The sequence below is a fragment of the Hyaena hyaena genome, unplaced genomic scaffold (genome assembly GCF_003009895.1).
Source record: "Hyaena hyaena isolate Hyena2069 unplaced genomic scaffold, ASM300989v1 scaffold_341, whole genome shotgun sequence".
In the NCBI taxonomy this organism is placed as follows: Eukaryota; Metazoa; Chordata; class Mammalia; order Carnivora; family Hyaenidae; genus Hyaena; species Hyaena hyaena.
In genome coordinates this window covers 486,057-503,586 of record NW_024080973.1, presented here as the reverse complement: position 1 = coordinate 503,586, position 17,530 = coordinate 486,057, and the positions used below count along the sequence as shown (strand labels likewise).

Genomic DNA, 17,530 nt, shown 5'->3' with positions numbered 1-17,530 from the left:
AGATGAGTGTCATTTCCATGAGGAAGATTTAGGTTAGAATTATGAGCTTTAGCAGGTTAAAAACACAGGGCACCCAATTAAATTTGAATGTCAAATAAATGGCTTTTTGTTTTTGGTTTTTACTATAAAAAAAAACCCAGCTCCGGCTGGGTCCGGGGGTCCCTGAAGGATGGACTGTGTCGGCGAGGAAGGGAGAGAGAGAGCCCCAAGATTCTTTCTGATCACCAGGCAGGCATCTCTGCCCTGTCTGTTTTGGTGTCTTTTTTTTTAGGTCAAATTTTAACATGGCATCAGATATTGGAATTTTTACAATGGATAGTTCTCTGTGATAAGATGTTTTGGAAAATGTACAGAAACAGGATTTATGAAAGTTTTCTTGCAGAACTGCCCCAATTATAGTGAGGTTGTGTAACTAATAATATAACATGTTGTTCACATTTTAATTACTCTAAGATTAAGTCATAGGTTTGTAGATACTCTTATCCTTCCTCATCACAGCTGCCAGGGTAAGGGAAGGTGTTTGTGGAATGTAGGTCTTAGGGAAGGGGCTGCTATACACCACCAGTTAGCAAACGTATATGTAGTAACTTATGTTCTGCTCTTATCTGTTCCTTCTCTCTAAGTTAGGCTCTTTGTCTCTGGCAAGACCTGATTTTCCAGTTATATGCTTTATGGCACCAGAGAGCCAACCATACCTTTAAATAGTTTAGCTCATTTCCAATACCTAGAATAGCCTCTTCGAGTGCATTTACCTTTGTGTCTAGTTTTATGATTTCTTGAATAGCTAGGGCATGAGAGACATTTTTGATTAGCTGATTTACGTGTTGAGCTGTATGAACCTCATGGACTAACGTGACGGTAGAAAAAGAATTGTACACATAAGGTCAGTCTTTTATGAGTAAGGGTCATTAGCCTGTTCATAGCTCAAGGGAAAGTACGGAGGGAAACAGGACCTGCTGGAGACACGATGTCTGTTCCCATAATCAAAAGAAGAAGTTCCCACAATAAGTTCCTTCACAAGGTACAATCATCATACCAGGGCCAGAATAAGGGGACAAGTCACCCCCGATACCGATCAACAAGGTGCCTTGGGGGTCGGTGCTCAAGCAGAAATAATTGAGTGGGGGTGGATATCGGTCGTCATCTGATTGGTAAGAGGCTGTGCAAACTTGCTTTAACCTCACCAGAAGCTTTCTCGACTAGTGGGCTCAGAATGGTTCCCAACACATCTCTCATGCAGTATTTTAGGACATAATTATACTAAACAATGATGTTTATCTGATTCAACTTTAACTGCATGTCTCATTTATTTTCTGACAACCCTATTTTAAATGCCAGTGTGTGTTTTATCATGTGCTCTCCACCTCTGGCATAGCAGCCGTCAATCTCAAGATGGTGGATTCTCCATCAACCAAGGTTCCTAACAGAATATGATGAGCAGAGCCCCCTGCTGACCTGCAGTGGGCATGTGGAATATTTAAGAAATGACCTTGTTGTTACAACAGCATACCCTAGCCTATCCTGACTGATATAGATACTGCCTGGCATGGAAATTTGCCATATCTCATTCTGTAGGATTGGTGCTCCAGTGTGTAGCCTGTGTTTTTATGCTTAATAACCAAATTGTTGTTCTGCCTTTTCACCCTTCAGGTGGACTTAGGTGAAGGCAAGATTTGCTTCTGTTGTGAAGAATTTCAACCAGCCAAATGCACCGACAAAGAAAATGCCTTGAAACTCTTTCCAGTTCAACCTTGTAATGCTGTTCACCTGCTACTCAAGGTATCTCGAATGGATTCGACATCCATCAGTAAATATGCTATCGAGCCCCCCAAGAAGGCGAAGTTACTCAAAATAGTCCAACTCGGTTACCTCCCTCCAACAGTTGGGCTGCTGAAAGCAGATGGGAGCCAACCCTCATCAGTGACCCAGGGACAGAACTGGGTTCAGGAAAAAGCATAGATTACTGTGTGTCTCTTACATTGTAAACAAATGGCTTTCTTTGTGTTCAAGAATTATAAGATAGCAAAAAATGTAATGAAGCCTAAATATATACATATGTATATATATATTTATATACATGTATATCTGTACACAGACACGATGTAGCTACACATATTTGATGCCAATTTTAGTAAAGCCTTTATTTTATTAAAAAAATTTTTTAATGTTTATTTTTTGAGAGGGAGAGAGACAGAGAGTGAGCAGGGGTGGGGCAGTGAGAGAGGGAGACACAGAATAGGAAGCAGGCTCTAGGCTCCAGTTGAAAGCACAGAGCCCAGTTCAAGTAGGGCTTGAACCCATGAACCGCGAGACCATGACCTGAGCTGAAGTCAGATGCTTAACTGACTGAGCCACCAGGCGCCTTGGCTTTTATTTTATATTTGAAGTAGGCCTACACCCATGTGGATTTGAACTCATGAACCTGAGATCAAGAGTTGCATGCTCTACTGGCAATGAGAAACGATGAAATCTGGCCATGGGTAGCAACATGGATGGACCTTGAGGGTGTTATGCTGAGCGAAATAAGTCAGGCAGAGAAGGACAAATATCATATGTTTGCATGTATAGGAGGATTAGGAGGAACTTAACGGAGGACCATGGGGGAGAAGAAGGGGGGAAATGGTGGGGGGGAGGGAGGGAGGCAAACCATGAGTGACTCTTGAATGCTGAGAACAAACTGAGGACTGATGGGGGTGGGGGGGAAGGGGGGAGGGGCACGGAGGAGGGCACTTGTGGGCATGAGCGCTGGGTGTTATATGGAAACCAACTTGACAATAAACTATTTGTAAAAAACTAAAATAAAATAAAAATAAAAGTAGAATTGCAGGCTTAAAAAGAAACAAAACAGTTGCATGCTCTACGAACTGAGCCCGCCAGGCGCCCTGGCCTTGAGCAAAACCTCTGAACTACATGCCCATCTGTCCTTGTCATAATGTTCCTTGTCGGCTTCGGCGAGCCCCGCAGGCTGCTGGGTGCTGCCCAGCCGGGACACTTAGGCCTGGGAGAGTTACCGTTTAGAAAATGCCAGAGAAACTCAGGCCCTCTACCTCTTGTTTAATAGGCAGCAACTATAATAACCGAGAGATTAAAAATAAAGGATTTCAGTGCTGAGAAAATTCAAAATTACCCTTTATTAGGGAATTGGATGAAAAGTGTGTCCTGACTTAAATAAAACCCTGCCAGCCCCGTGAGTGACAAGATCAGTTGGTGACCCCTGAGGTATTAGCTTTTGGATAATCCCTCACTGACAGCCGGGCTTTCTTCAGATCTTTCTTTTGGGCTTGTTTTTTGTTCGAAGGAGGGATCTCTCAGCGACGAGCTCTCTGAAATTGTGTAGAATGTGAAAATGGCCTTCTTTTTTTGGCTTCTTGGGTTTCCGGTGGCTGAGTCACCCCCAAACTTTCCGAGCCAGGACTCCTCTTGGGGAAAGCCTCACTGAGGAGCCAGGACTGTGGCAACAGAAACTTTTGGAATTGCCTTTCCTGCTATTTTGAGATATGTGTTTAGAGAAGAGATGTCCTATTTACACTCTGGCTGGCCTGTCCCCTGGCGTTGTCATAGCTCAGTGCCCAGGGTGGCCCAGCTGGTGGCTCCGGAAATAGAATCCGCGGGGGTCGCAGATTAAACAGCACGCTGCCCTGCAGGGAGGCTGCAGGACGGGGTGGGGGTGGGGGTGCTGGGAATTGTTATTGCTGGTGACCCCCAACTTCAGAGGAGACACTCATTGCTCTCCTGGAAGGAACGTTTGCAGACCACTTTCTGATGCTTGCAAAGAGAAAAATTGTAATACTCGGGCTTTCGGGGACAGGAAGCTTCCGAGATAAGTTTCTAAGATTAAGAAGTTTACATTACTGCCTGAGAGTCCTAGTAATAACCAGCATTTATCTGGCACTTACCATGAGCCAAACATCAAAGCCCTCTGCGTGCATTTTCTCATGGGAATTGCCTTATTGGGCAATTCTATTTTTCTATTAAGAACAGAATAATCTATTCTATTCTATTAACAATACTATTATTATTTTTAAAAGCTTTAATATTACCTTCTGGTCATCAGCTTTGAAGTACTCAGAGGTGTTATTATTATTTCCCTGTTCTAGAAAGTTCTTTTTGCCCTGTGTGCCTTGAATGCCCTGACCACCACCGTCTGCTTGGTGGCAGCTGCCCTTCGCTACCTCCAGATATTTGCAGCCCGAAGATCCTGCATCGTAAGTCCATCCATGGGGGCACCAGGACTGGGTAGCCCTGAGCCTTTGTGGCGAAGGCAGTTGATTAACCAAGGTGCTGTTTAATTAGGATGAATCCCAGATTTCTGTCGAGGAGGTGGAAGAACACGGGCGGATCCCAGACCCTGACGACTTCGTGCCACCGGTGCCCCCGCCTTCCTATTTCGCCACATTTTACTCGTGCACACCCCGGATGAACCGCAGGTAGCCCTCCTGAGAGCCCCCACCCCAGCTCTCCGTGAGCGGTACTCCGTTCCGAGGACCAAAGGGTCTCTAGGACTCATGGCTGATTGTGTTATTTTCTAGCATTTTCTATCCTCCCCTCCCACATCCTGACCCTTTTGTCTGAGAAACTGCGTGAAGCCAAAGAAAAGTCACACCTTGACCTAAGGATATACTTTTTCCACTGCAGTTAGCTTCCCAGGAAAACTGACACCCAGTGAACCAGCCCCTGTAATGTGACAAGATTGAGAGCTGCCGTTGCCCCGGAAACGCGCTCAAGCCAAATCGATGTTCTTTATGACACTAACAGCGGGTTCCCAAATCATGACATTCTTCCTGGCCATTAAAAAAAGATTAATTATTCATGACATCTCCCTGGTCTAGAAAAAAATAGCCACCATGCTTGTTTTCTTTTTCAAATTCTAGCTCAAAATTTATCGCTTGTTTGTTAAATCTCAGGAATAACTATTTGCAGAAAGAAATGCTGCATGTGTTCCTCGGGTTAGTAGCGACTCTAGAATGATACCTCTCTAAAGAATGACTTCATTTATTCGTTCAACAAACATTTAGTCAGTCCTTGGCTGCTTCCAGTCACCATGCTGAGTTACTGACGTTCCAAATGAGTTTGATCCGCCTCGTTCCCCTCTCGGGAGCTCACAGGCTGGGGCATTATGAAGGAGTATTGCAAGGCTCCTAATAGTTCTCAAGAGAGAGATTTGAGTGCACGGAGGAGGCCCACTCAACCCGTGATGGTGAATGGGCTGCAGGGAGCTGGAAGGAAGAGTCAGCCAGAGCTGGCTTCCTGGATGAAGTGATCTTAAGCCGAATTTAAAGGATAAGCAAACTCTATTTAAGCTTCCAAAGGAAAAACCTCTGAATTCTCTAAGAAGGACAAGTGTCTTTAGCTCAATATTCAGAGAGTCCAGAATTTCTACTTTTAATCCCCAAGGTACACATGCAGAGTTGTCAGATTTGGTGGTAGGCTTGGGGGTTTTGGAAATCCATTTTCTAATGCTCAGGGCAGCCACATGTGGCTTTGAAATAGGTCACCAGTGGGAGCTACCATGGAGATGCTGTCCGGGCTCTTTTCAGTGGATTCTCTTCCTGACTTGTTGCTCTGAGTCATACCTAAACCCTACCTCCACACTCTCCCCTGCTCACCCGCCTAGGGGTGGCCACAGAGCTGGAGGGGACAGCTGCTGGGTGCACAGGGGACAGCTCAGCCTCCCTGTTGTTCAGGGGGTGATCCCCTGGAGTTTCCAAGCTTCGGGAAGTAAGGATGACTTCCCTAGTTTTTTAGGAAATGAGGCAAGAAATGCAGGGCCCAGAGAGATATAGCAATAGAACACATATTCCTTGTGCACCTAGAACACATTTGCTGGTACTGTTTCAGGCTTTGTGCAGCAGACATATTGGAAGGCCATAGAGAATGCCTGTTATTTCATGGTTGGGAAGAGAAATGCCCTCTTCAGGAAGAAGAATTAATTGGCTCTCGGAGATTGTGGGTGAGCCCTTGCTTGACCTAAGAGGAGGCAGCAGACAGATTTAATTTCCTGCAGTGGCAGAAAGGGAAAGTGACTCATGCGGATGTAGGAGTCGTGCTGTCCGGCAGCGCCTCTCCCCCTCCCTTCCCCTCTCTTCCATTTCTCTTATCAATTCCTCCGTAGTAATGCTTACCCTTGTGGGTATTTCCACCCCTTGGGATCTGGGTGCATCCCTGAATTTGCCCCTCTGAGCCCTGAGACCGCCCCTTTCCAAATCCAGACAAACTTCTCACTAAAGGCTTTGCCTTTCAGAAGTTTCCGGACGAAACATGGAAGAGGGTGTTAAAGTAGTACATCCTTGTGAGAAAAGACACTGCTGGGCCTGAAGTATATACTGGAGGCCTAGATCGTATCTCCAATGGGCAAATGCCCTTATTTTCTGAAATTCTCCCAGTAGCAGAGGGCAGTCCACGTTCCTTATTAAAATGGCTACATTTATTCACCTTTACATACATATTGTATCAAAAGTATTCTTAATTTTGACCCGGTGACTCAGTGCTCAGTGCGCCCCTGCCTGGCGTCTGCACCACTTTTCCAGGACGTAGGGGCGGACCACTCTTTGGTCATAGGAGTTGCTGTATGACCCTTGCCTGAGTTCTCAAGGCCTAGTGGTCAGCTTAAAGCAGAACACATTTGGCTTGATCCGTTGGGGTTTCCTGTCCATCTTCAGTGCTCACGAGCCTGAACTAGTGAAGGCTTCCTGGAGAGTTTGGGATGAGCTTGACAGAGCCCAAACTCAGGAGTCTCTTACCAGGCTGTCCCTGGGGGAATCTCTTACCATTCCTGAGCCCCAGATTCTTCCTTCACCTGTGGTGTTGCATGGCCACTTAGCTGATTTTTAAGAGATAAAAATCTTTTTATCTGTGTGAGCCCCCCAACAGGCAATTAGAGCAGACTTTCTAGAGGTGAGGCCTGGGCCTTCCACAGTTTGCCAAGCCTCGCCGGGAGATTCTGCTTCCTAGCTGGGGTCGGGAGCCACCGGGATCGGGAGAATCCCTTCCAGGACACAGCAGACCTGTTTCCCTCCCCAGGCCCCTATGTACCCAAAGGAGGTGAAATAGGGACAAGTGTTTCATAGGAAAGGAACTTTCCTTTTCTCTTCTAGAAGCATTTCTAACAAACAGAGGCTTTCTTGGTCATTATTGTCACTGCCATAAGAAGCCATTCATTTGTGGTCAGTTTAGAGAAAATGTGCCCCGTTTTCCCCCCAGTTTTCCTTCTTGAAGAGTTTAAGATTTTTTTAATGTTTGATTTATTTCTGAGAGACACAGAGAGAGAGACAGCGTGAGCAGGGGAGGGTCAGAGAGAGAGGGAGACACAGAGTCAGAAGCAGGCTCCAGGCTCTGAGCTGCCAGCACAGAGCCCGATGTGGGGCTCAAACCCACGAAGTTTGAGGTCATGACCTGAGCTGAAGTCGGACACTTAACTGACTGAGCCACCCAGGCGCCCCGAAGAGTTTAAGATTTAAAATGGAGGTCTGTTTGACCTCTTGGTTCCAAGCAAGCCCTGTCTTCTCTGTGAACATACAGGTAGCCACTGGGTAGGGCATATCAAACAAAAGACCACCAGAGCTAACAAAAAATAGGCAAAGTGGAGGTAGTCACCTTCCTGGGGAGGGCACAGCAGGAAAGAAACCCAGAGGGAGTGGCATGTGGGGGGCTCAGTCAGTGAAGCGTCCAATTCTTGGTTTGGGCTCAGGTCATGATCTCGAGGTTTCGTGGATTCAGGCCCCACATCGGGGTCTGTGCTGGCAGCATGGAGCCTGCTTGGGATTCTCTCTCTCCTTCTCTGTCTGCCCCTCCCCCACTCGCTATGCCTGTCCCTCTCAAAAATAAGTAAATAACCCTAAAGAAAAGAAATGCAGGGGTCGCTGGTTGAGGGATTTGAGTGCAGGAATGATGGCTCAGGAGAGGAGGAAGGAGTCCTTAGGACTCACTGAGTGAAACGAGCCCCCATGTTCAGTGCCCGTATCGTTAGGAAAAGAGAACATCACATATTTCTCATTTTTTTTCTTCCACCAGCGTGGGCACAGGAATAAAATGAAACAACCATAACCCCCCAGAGCACCTTTCTGAGAAAAGCAGCCCCTGTCTGTGGCCGGCCCGGAATCTGTCACCCGTCTCCCTCAGCGTACACCCGTTTTCACATTTCAAGAGCAGACATTCAACGTTTGCTCCTATCTCTTATTTTCATTCTCCCGTGCTCCATGGCCTGGTTCACACATTCTGGTCTTCCTTGTGTCTTTTAGAAAATGAGATATAATTTACCTGGAACATTCTATTAGCTTCAGATGTACAGCATAATGATTCAATATTTGTGTATATTATGGAGGGAAACCGTGATAAGTCACCACGCATAGTTACAGGATTGATTTCCTTGGGATGAGAACTTTTAGGGTTTACTCTCAGCAGCTTTCTTTTTTTTTTTTTTTTTTTAAATATTTTTTAATTTATTCCTAGGAGAGAGAGAGAGAGACAGCGTGAACAGGGGAGGGTCAGAGAGAGAGGGAGTCACAGACTGAAACAGGCTCCAGGCTCTGAGCTGTCAGCACAGAGCCCGATGCGGGGCTCAAACCCACGAACCGCGAGATCATGGCCTAAGCAAAAGCCGGACGCTTAACCGACTAAGCCACCCAGGTGCCCCTCTCAGCAGCTTTCAAGTATGCAATACAGTAGTATTAACCGCAGTCACCATGCTGTGTATTACACTACATCCCCAGGGCTTATTTATTTTATAACAGGAAGTTTGGTCAAAGGGTGCAAGTGTCTGTATATTTTAAACGTCACTTTATGATTTAGGTTCTTTGCTGTCTAGATTATTTGCATGTGTATGTGTAGTTATTTACAAACACAGGCAGAAAATCTTGAGGTTTGTTTCTTCATTTATTTGCTTTGGAGAGTCCCTCACTCACAGGACAAAAACCGCATGCCTGGCATGAAGCAAGTGCTCAGTCAGTGTTTGTTGACTGACTACATTTCAGATAGGTTACCCTGCGGCAGGATTCCTCCTGCAGTGTGCTGCTTCTCTTTGAGCTGTGATGTTGCTCACTTTTCTGGAAAAATTAATTCATCCCTTCACATATTTAACAAATAGTGAATCAAACATTAGGGAAACCCAGGCAAGAAATCTTGTCGTATCCCTAATGTAAGAAATTGAGCTTCTCTGAGTCCCTAGTTTTGTTTCTTCTTTCATTGAGGTGAAATTCACATAACATCTAAGTGGAACCATTGGAAAGTGTACCGTGGAGCGGCATTTGGTGCAATCACCATGTTGTGTAGGCCTCTCCCCATCTGGTTCTACAGAGTTCTCACCTCCAGGGAGACGGGTACCCACTGAATACTTACTCCCCAGTCCCCTTCCCCCAGCCCCTGGCAACCACTAACCTGCTTTCTGTCTTTGGGGTTATTGCTTGCTTTGGATTTAAAAGGAATGATGGCAGGAGGCGGCTGGGTGGCTCAGTCCACTGAGCGCTCGACTTTGGCTCAGGTGATGATCTCACGGTTCATTAAGTTCGAGCCCCACGTCGGGCTCTATGCTGACAGCTCAGAGCCTGGAGCCTGCTTCACATTCTGTGTCTCCCTTTCTCTCTCTCTGCCCTTTCCCCACTCACGTGCGCACTCTCTCTCTCTCTCAAAAATAAATAAAAACATTAAAAACAATAAAAGGAATGATGGCATTTAATTAATTACTTTATTTATTTTAAGGTAAGTCATCTATTTCTTTAAGATTTATCTTCATATATAGTCCTCATCATTTTTTTGGTTTTATTTATTTTTGAGACAGAGAGAGATAGTGCACGAGTGGGGGAGGGGCAGAGAGCGAGGGAGATACAGAATCTGAAACAGGCTCTAGGCTCTGAGCTGTCAGCACAGAACCTGATGCGGGGTTTGAACCCACGAACCGTGAGATCATGACCTGAGCCGAAGTCAGATGCTTAACTGGCTGAGCCACACAGGCGCCCCGGCATTGCATTTTATATGTTGTCACTTGCCTAAGAAACTCTGGGCTCTCCATCAGAGAGCAGCTTAGATTATCCCCTGCTCCAGAGCCGGAAGGTCATGGAGTGGTGAGGGGTCATCTGTACTGTCAGTAGGTAACCCTCCAGGGGCAAAGGCCATCACGCAGTTGCAATTGCTATCAGACATGTAGAATGCACCTCCTGATGCCACGATGCTTTTTCTAGGATGGTCGGTCCTGATGTTATTCCACTCCCACATATCTATGGAGCGCGAATCAAAGGCGTGGAAGTGTTCTGTCCTTTGGACCCCCCGCCTCCCTATGAGGCTGTGGTGAGCCAGACGGACCAGGAGCAGGTACGGTCTATAGTTTCTTTTTGGTGCGTTGACCGCTAGTAGGAAACGCAGCATGGGGCACAGAGAACAGCGCGAGACTGGGCCCTGCACTTGCTTTGAAGTTCAGTGGGGTCCAGATGGGGGTGGAGTTGAATATCACCAAATAACCCTCTTTTCTCCTCTGTCATAGGGATCTTCATTCCACATGCCCGAAGGACCAGAAGGTGCCATGAGCCCCGTAGAGCCGATCTGCATGCCAGTGACTCAAGGTAATCAATATATTGTCACTGCTCAAACTCAGGCTTCAGTAGCATAAGATATAAAATAGTGACCTATATATTTTGTTGGAGGTCAGATATCCTGGAACCAATGGTCCGCGCTCTATCCTTCTGTCCAGGTATAAAAGTACTGTCTGCAATTAGGGTTGGCAAGCGGGAGATACTATGTGAACAGAAATAAAGATATCTTTACAATCTTTTAGGAGTGGGGCGCCTGGGTGGCGTCCAGCTTTGGCTAAGGGCATGATCTCACGGTTCGTGGGTTCGAGCCGTGCATCAGGCTCTGTGCTGACAGCTCAGAGCCTGGAACCTGCTTCAAATTCTGTGTCTCCCACTCTCTCTGCCCCTCCCCAGCTCACACTCTCTGTCTGGCTCCTTCTCTTAAAAGCAAATAAACATGACCGAAAATTTTTTAAAAGAATCTTTTAGGAGCAACCTGTGAACTGGATTACAGATTATAATTTGGCATTTCCGTGTTTTCCCATCGAAGATTTTCTTTCTCCTGTTAAAATAAGCTGGGTTCTTCTAAAGGGAAAAAGGAGTTTTTTGTTGATTGCAGGATGATTTCCTGTGAGACTGCACTGTCATTTATGACCTAGGGTATAGGTCACGCTGCCTTCACACAGAGTGAATGCTGATTTTCAGTCCTGCCTCAAAACACAAGAGTCAGTTTACAGCTGTCCTTGTCATTTAAGGGAATGCTCTTACAGCTCTCTCTCTCTTTGGAGAGGTTTTAAATGGCCCCAAGAATTGTCCACCAGCACAAAATGGCAGTGGTGATAAATAATGGATTGACTGTAGCTATTTTCGACAGAGGTGCTTTTTCAGTGGTGCCATTTGGAACGGGTCTCTGTTCTGTTCACCTTCCATCTTCGAAAAATGCAGCCATGTTCTCTCTCCTAAGCATGTTTGGGATTCTTCCATTTCTTCTTCTTCTTTTTAACGTTTTATTTATTTCTGAGAGAGAGAGAGAGGGACAGCATGAGCAGGGGAGGGTCAGAGAGAGAGGGAGACACAGAATCTGAAGTCAGGCTCCAGGCTCTGAGCTGTCAGCACAGAGCCCGACATGGGGCTCAAACCCATGAACCATGAGATCATGACCTGTGCCGAAGTCAGCTGCTTAACTGACTGAGCCACCCAGGTGCCCCGAGATTCTTCCATTTCTTAAAAAAAAAAAAAGATTTCCCAGACCACACCCAGGCTCACAAGTGATGTGCTTTGGTCATCCTGAGCAGAAGTCGGTCCGTTTCTCGAGTGGTTTTACCAATCCACTCAGTGGCCACCGGCCCCTTCCCTTGGCCTTCAGGAGCTTCAGAGCCTGCCCTCCCCTCTGGGCTGTGCAGATGCCTCCTCGTCTGCCTTTGGTCTGCAGCCCTTAGGGCGGTCACCTTACCTGGGCAGGTACGAACTTCCATCCCCTCAAGCTCACCCTGAATTCTCAGAAACAGGAAAGCGGCCAGGAGCCCTCCCTGGAGAGGATTCTAATGCTCTTAGGGGAAAAAAAAAAAAAAAAAAAAAACAACCCTGACTATTTGAAATGGCTTCTTCACATTGCTCTGCTCTTGGACTTAAAATTTTTTGTTTGCTTGTTTTAGGTGTGGAGGGGTGGTTTGGTGAGGTGGCATTTCCCACAGTGCTGGGAAGTGAAGCCTCACTGGGCCAGCAGCCTAAGCAAATGTTGTTCGCTGTATTTTCCTGCCCCTACAGGTTGGAGCTCACAGGTATTTCCTGCCCAAGGTTTGGAAGGCTGCAGCTGGTGAAATAATGTACGTTTCTCTTCTTTTTTTAAAAAAAAGAATCAGGTGGGGGCATCCCTAACACACCTGGTGGAGAAAGTGCATCCTTCTCGGTGGCGCCCGACGCGAACCAGCCGCGCCCTGCTGGCAGCCAGAGAGCCCTGCCGCCGCTGAGGATGAGGTCGAGGAGCGACCCTGTGCTCCATCATTCCGCAGAGAGAGGTGATGTCACGCCCCAGGCTCTTTGCACAGCCCCCTTGCATTTGCCCAAAGGTGCCTGGTGACAGCAGGGGGCTGTGACTGCCCATCGCCCTGCAGTTTTAAGAGATGCCTCAAAAGAGGTTAAGAGGTCTTGGGAAAATAAGATACTGTGCATGTACATTAGGATATATATCATGCATATATAGGATATATATACATCTTTTTTATTTTATTTTTTTGTGGGGGAAGCACAAGTGGGGGGGGTCAGCGAGAGGGGTACAGAAGATCTGAGTCAGGCTCTACGCTGATAGGCTGACAGCGGTGAGCCTGACGGGGCTGGAACTCACAAACCGTGAGATCATGACCTGCGCCGAAGTCAGGCTCTCAACAGACTGAGCCACCCAGGTGCCACTGCCACATCTTTTAAGATTGGTATCGAGTTTTTTCAAGTCATTGTTAGCAAAGGCATTTGGTTGCACATGACTGTGGACGACGTAATACATGAAGAAAATAACACAAACCTTGTTCTAATTTCCAGCTGCTCATAGTCCTGTGGAAATAAACCTCTCTCAAGGATAAAGTTAAAGGGCTGTATTTTTTGACCCCCTCTCTTTCGATTTATCTTTAAAAAAATTTTTTTTAATGTTTATCTTTGGGAGACAAGGAGACAGAGTGGGGGAGGGGCAGAGAGAGAGGGAGACAGAATCTGAAGCAGACTCCAGGCTGAGTTGTCAGCACAGAGTCCATTGTGGGGCTGGATCTCACTGATGGTGAGATCATGACCTGAGCTGAAGTCGGACACTTAACCAACTGAGCCACCCAGGCACTCCTTGATTTATCTTTTTTTTTTTTTTTATTACTGTGTATGAGTACTTGAGTTATTTAAATCTGACTTGTTTTGAGAACTTTAGACAGAGTGAGACTCACTCCAGTTTTCTCCCTCTCTGTTTTGAGTTTATGTGTAGATGTTATTTGAATAATTTTAAATTAAAAAAGTTTTTTAATTAAAAATTTTAAAATATTTTAATATTTTCGAGAGAGCACATGCAAACATGTGCATGAGGGGCAGAGAGTGGGAGACAGAGGGTCCAAATTGGGCTCCACACTGACAGCACAGAGCCCAACGCGGGGCTCGAACCCACAAACTGCGAGATCATGACCTGAGCCGAAGTCGGACGCTCAACTGACTGAGCCCCCCAGGAGCCCCCCAAATTTAAAAATTTTAAAAACATAAAATAACATTGAGTCTCTTCTGAATACATGAATACCTGAACATCTGCAGATAGCTCTTCGTTGTGGAAAACTGTAAAAAATAAAGGAAATAAAGGAAGAAAATGAAAATCTGTAAGACTGTCAGCACAGGCTTCTGCTGGTTCTAACAGGTGGCCTGGGCTCTCCCAGAGCTTGATGCAAATATGACTGTGCAAACACTCTCGCCCTGCTCTCTTGGGGCCCTATGTTGTCGCCCCCCCTCCCCCCCCGCTGCAGTGTGGGTTCTGTCCCTCTGACAGCCTGTGTTGTTCGCCACAGCTCTGGACTGACCGTGTGGGAGCCAGAGAGAACACTCGTCTTGTCTTCTGCACGGGGAGGAGTCCCACCACCTGGGACTGAGCACCTCTGCAAGCCCACAGGCCGGCAGCCTGGCCCCTCAGCTCCCCAGGCCCGTTTCACTGAGGGTCTCTACCCTACCTGGCAAGCTGAGGACTCAAGCTGGCCGCCTGCCAGCTCCCATGATTAACTTGGCTGTCTGCACAGCTTAGAGAGATCCTTCCAGAACCCCTTCCCCATTCTGCAGTGCTGCAGGGGCGAGGATGACACGTGTTTACCTGTTGGAGCCCTCCGTTGTAGAAGGGACCAGATTGCCTTCCAGTGACTGAGGATGCAGTCCCTGACTGTCCTCGCACATGAGTGTCTGTAGGCAGCATTTCTGGAAAACTCTGCTCCGTGTGAGGACATGCACATGGCAGCCTGGAGGATGGCCGCTAACTCCTGTTTAGAGCTCCCCATGCCTACTTTTCTCCAGAGGAAAAGGAGTGCTCCCCTTCCTCCTGTTCTCCCTCCCTCTGCTTCCTTTCTTCCTGGAATATCAAATTTCCACTTGTCAGGCCTTCACAGACTGGTTTCTCCAGTGTCATGTACACTGAAGGCTGCCGGCTGGCTGAGGAACACATGGAGACCAGGTCTGAGTTTGACTTGACGCACTTGATGGTGCAGCAATGTCCTGCGCGTCCTGAACCCTTCTGACGTAGGTAGTCGTGGAAATTAGAGCCTGTGGTGGATTTCCCAGGCCACTTATTGACTTCTAGAATGACATGTGATTCTTCTGCACCTAGATTTTTCTTTCCATAATAGTCAGCCATAGAGCTACCTCACAGCCATGGTGTGAGCATCGATAAGTCAACATCATGCCCTGAGGATGTTTGGGGCAAAGGTACAGTCCAAGGGAGCAGAGCACGCCATTCATCCCACGGTCTTGTCTCTCCTCCGTCTGACTGGCATTTTCATCCTACTCCCTTGGAACATTGTTTCATCCAGCCAACCATCTCTTTTCCTGCTCGCCCACCCATCCCCACATATCGGTCATTATCCCATGGAACCGTTGCCCCGTCACAATTTGCATTCTGGATGCTCTTCTCTATCATCTTAGCTTGGTGGCTGTGTTTTATGTGGCACAGTAAAATGTTTTGGGGACATGTCCTGTCAGAACTTCAGGGAATAAGCTTGTGTCATTGTCATTGTTGTTTTCCTTTCCCTTCTGCAAGACGAAAGCAAGATGTGCATGGTCGTTGGCATTTGCAACGTGCTTTCCACACCGAGTTTAGTGGCCCGTGCCGTCTCGGTCCAGGCACGCGTCCACGGGGGCGTGGCCAATGGGCACGTGTGGTTTGTCTCTGCCCACAGCTGCCCCGGTGCTCAGCTGTGAAGCCGCCACGCAGACAGAGGGAAGACCGCAGCTGGCCACGGTGACCTTGAGGAGGGGTCTGAGATGCCGAGCTTCGCGGTGCCGGCCTCGGTCCCTGATAGATTACAAGTCCTACATGGACACCAAGCTGCTGGTGGCCAGGTTCCTGGAGCAGTCGTCCTGCAGTATGACCCCGGACATCCATGAGCTCGTCGAGAACATTAAGTCCGTTCTGAAGTCCGACGAGGAGCACATGGAGGAGGCCATCACCAGTGCCAGCTTCCTCGAACAGGTAGCTTTGTGACTCATCTCGGGCGTGAGTCACAGAACTTGTTTCCATAGCAGCTGAAGCAGCTTCTCTGGTTTTCTGTCCAAGGCACAGCGTCCACGGTCATGGTATCAAGGGAATTGGGGTTGTTAGGGGAGGGAGAGAGGAGATGCTGAAGCACTTTCTTTTCAGGTGTGATGACTTTTCCACAGGCTTCTTGGCCCAAGGAGAGAAAGCACTTTTCTTAGGATGTGGAAGCACGCCTGGGAGAAGATAGAGGTGCAGCTCAGGCAGAAAAGCAAGGGGTCTGGACATGGATGGGGCGTGGTTTCTCGGCCCTGTGGCAGCGATGGACATACATGAATTTTAAAATTGGCAAGATTCTGGGAGCTGTTGATATTCCCATGAAATATTGGCAGGATACCTAAACCAATAGGACTTAAAGGAATAAATGCCTTTTCCTCTCCGTAGATTAAAAAGCCCAAGGCAATTCCCTAACCTGAAGTCTCCCAGTTATATTGGGCACATAACATAATCCACTTGGGTGTCAGTGTTCTCTTTTTTACATTATTTAATGATTTATTTTAATGTTTATTTGAGAGAGAGAGAGAGAGAAAGAGAGAGAATCCCAAGCAGGCTCTGCACTGTCAGCACAGAACACCATGTGGGGCTCAAACTCATGATCTGTGAGATCATGACTTGAGCCGAAATCAAGAGTTGGACACTTAACTGACTGAGCCACCCAGGTGCCCCGGTTTTCTCATTTTTCTAAAAGTGAAGTGTTGGCCTAGGTGGTCTCCACATCTGTACCTCTGAATAAGTAGGGTTTCTTTCTGATGAGAACTGGGGATGGGTCACAGCTTTAAATACCCACCTCTTTTAAAAGCCCTTACGTTTTAGGCATTTTGTTGCCCCTTGTATGAGGGCGGCTGTTGTAGATCTCAGAGCACAGAGCCTCATGGGTGATGCCTGCCTGTGTCTGTGTGCATCAAGTGCCCGACACATACAAAGGGCTGCTGGGCCCTAGGGAAGTTGTCACAGAGTCCTGGGTGAGTTTTTTTTTTTTTTTTTTAATGTTTGTTTGTTTTTGGGAGAGAGACACAGAGCGTGAGCAGGGGAGGGACAGAGAGAGAGACACACAGAATCTGAAGCAGGCTCCAGGCTCCAAGCTGTCCACACAGAGCCCGATGTGGGGCTCGGCCTGAGCCGAGGTCAGACACTTAACTGAGCCACCCAGGTGCCCCAAGTTTTTAAGGCAGATTTAGTAATTCCCTGCTCACCTTCCTTTCTGTTTCCCCTTCCTACCTGCTGGGTTCTTTTTACAGAAGCAAGTTTCTGTAACTGTAACCCTTCGGGGACCCAGGAGAGCAGAAGAGCAGTCTGATTACTCGCAGGAGCAGGTACAGGAACTGCAGATCCTCTTGTTGGCTGCCTTCTAGAAGAGTGGTCAGCCAGTGCTCTTGGGTCGGGCTCTCATTAGTGTCTGTGTAGGGAGACATTTACACCCGCATATCCCTGGTCCACCCCAGAGGTCATTCCCTGCCTCCTTCCCTCTGTCTGGCCCCAGTAGCCTGAGAAACAGAGCACATATTTGGAGCCGCTTGTCCACGGCTGTCAAGCTCTAGGGATTTGAGAGCTGGGGTGTCTGCCAAGCCGTTGGTGTGGGTCTTCTGCTCAGGCTTCAGTGGAAAAGAGCCTTGGGGAAAACGAACAAGCATTTACAGTTTAACGGATGCTCTCACTACGAATGTCTGCCGGGTCTTTGTGCCGAGCCTGGATAAAAGCTCAGGCTGTGGGATTGCTGCCGTGGACTCTGGGTCAGCTTCTGGCGCCTTCCAGGAGTGGACCCCAGCGGTGGTGTGTC

At 47.5% G+C, this 17,530-nt stretch overlaps 1 protein-coding gene across 2 annotated transcripts in view; it reads left to right on the top strand.

Annotated features, from left to right (window-relative positions):
- The window catches only part of FAM189A2 (family with sequence similarity 189 member A2), a 68,241-nt gene that overhangs the window by 48,614 nt on the left and 2,097 nt on the right, over positions 1 to 17,530 (top strand). For both annotated transcript variants that reach the window (XM_039249543.1, XM_039249542.1), the window contains 7 exons: positions 1,651 to 1,779; positions 4,098 to 4,205; positions 4,294 to 4,427; positions 10,173 to 10,302; positions 10,472 to 10,550; positions 12,356 to 12,517; positions 15,398 to 15,690. In XM_039249543.1, the coding sequence (XP_039105474.1) occupies positions 1,651 to 1,779; positions 4,098 to 4,205; positions 4,294 to 4,427; positions 10,173 to 10,302; positions 10,472 to 10,550; positions 12,356 to 12,517; positions 15,398 to 15,690 (1,035 nt within the window). The remainder of the gene's footprint in view (positions 1 to 1,650; positions 1,780 to 4,097; positions 4,206 to 4,293; positions 4,428 to 10,172; positions 10,303 to 10,471; positions 10,551 to 12,355; positions 12,518 to 15,397; positions 15,691 to 17,530) is intronic.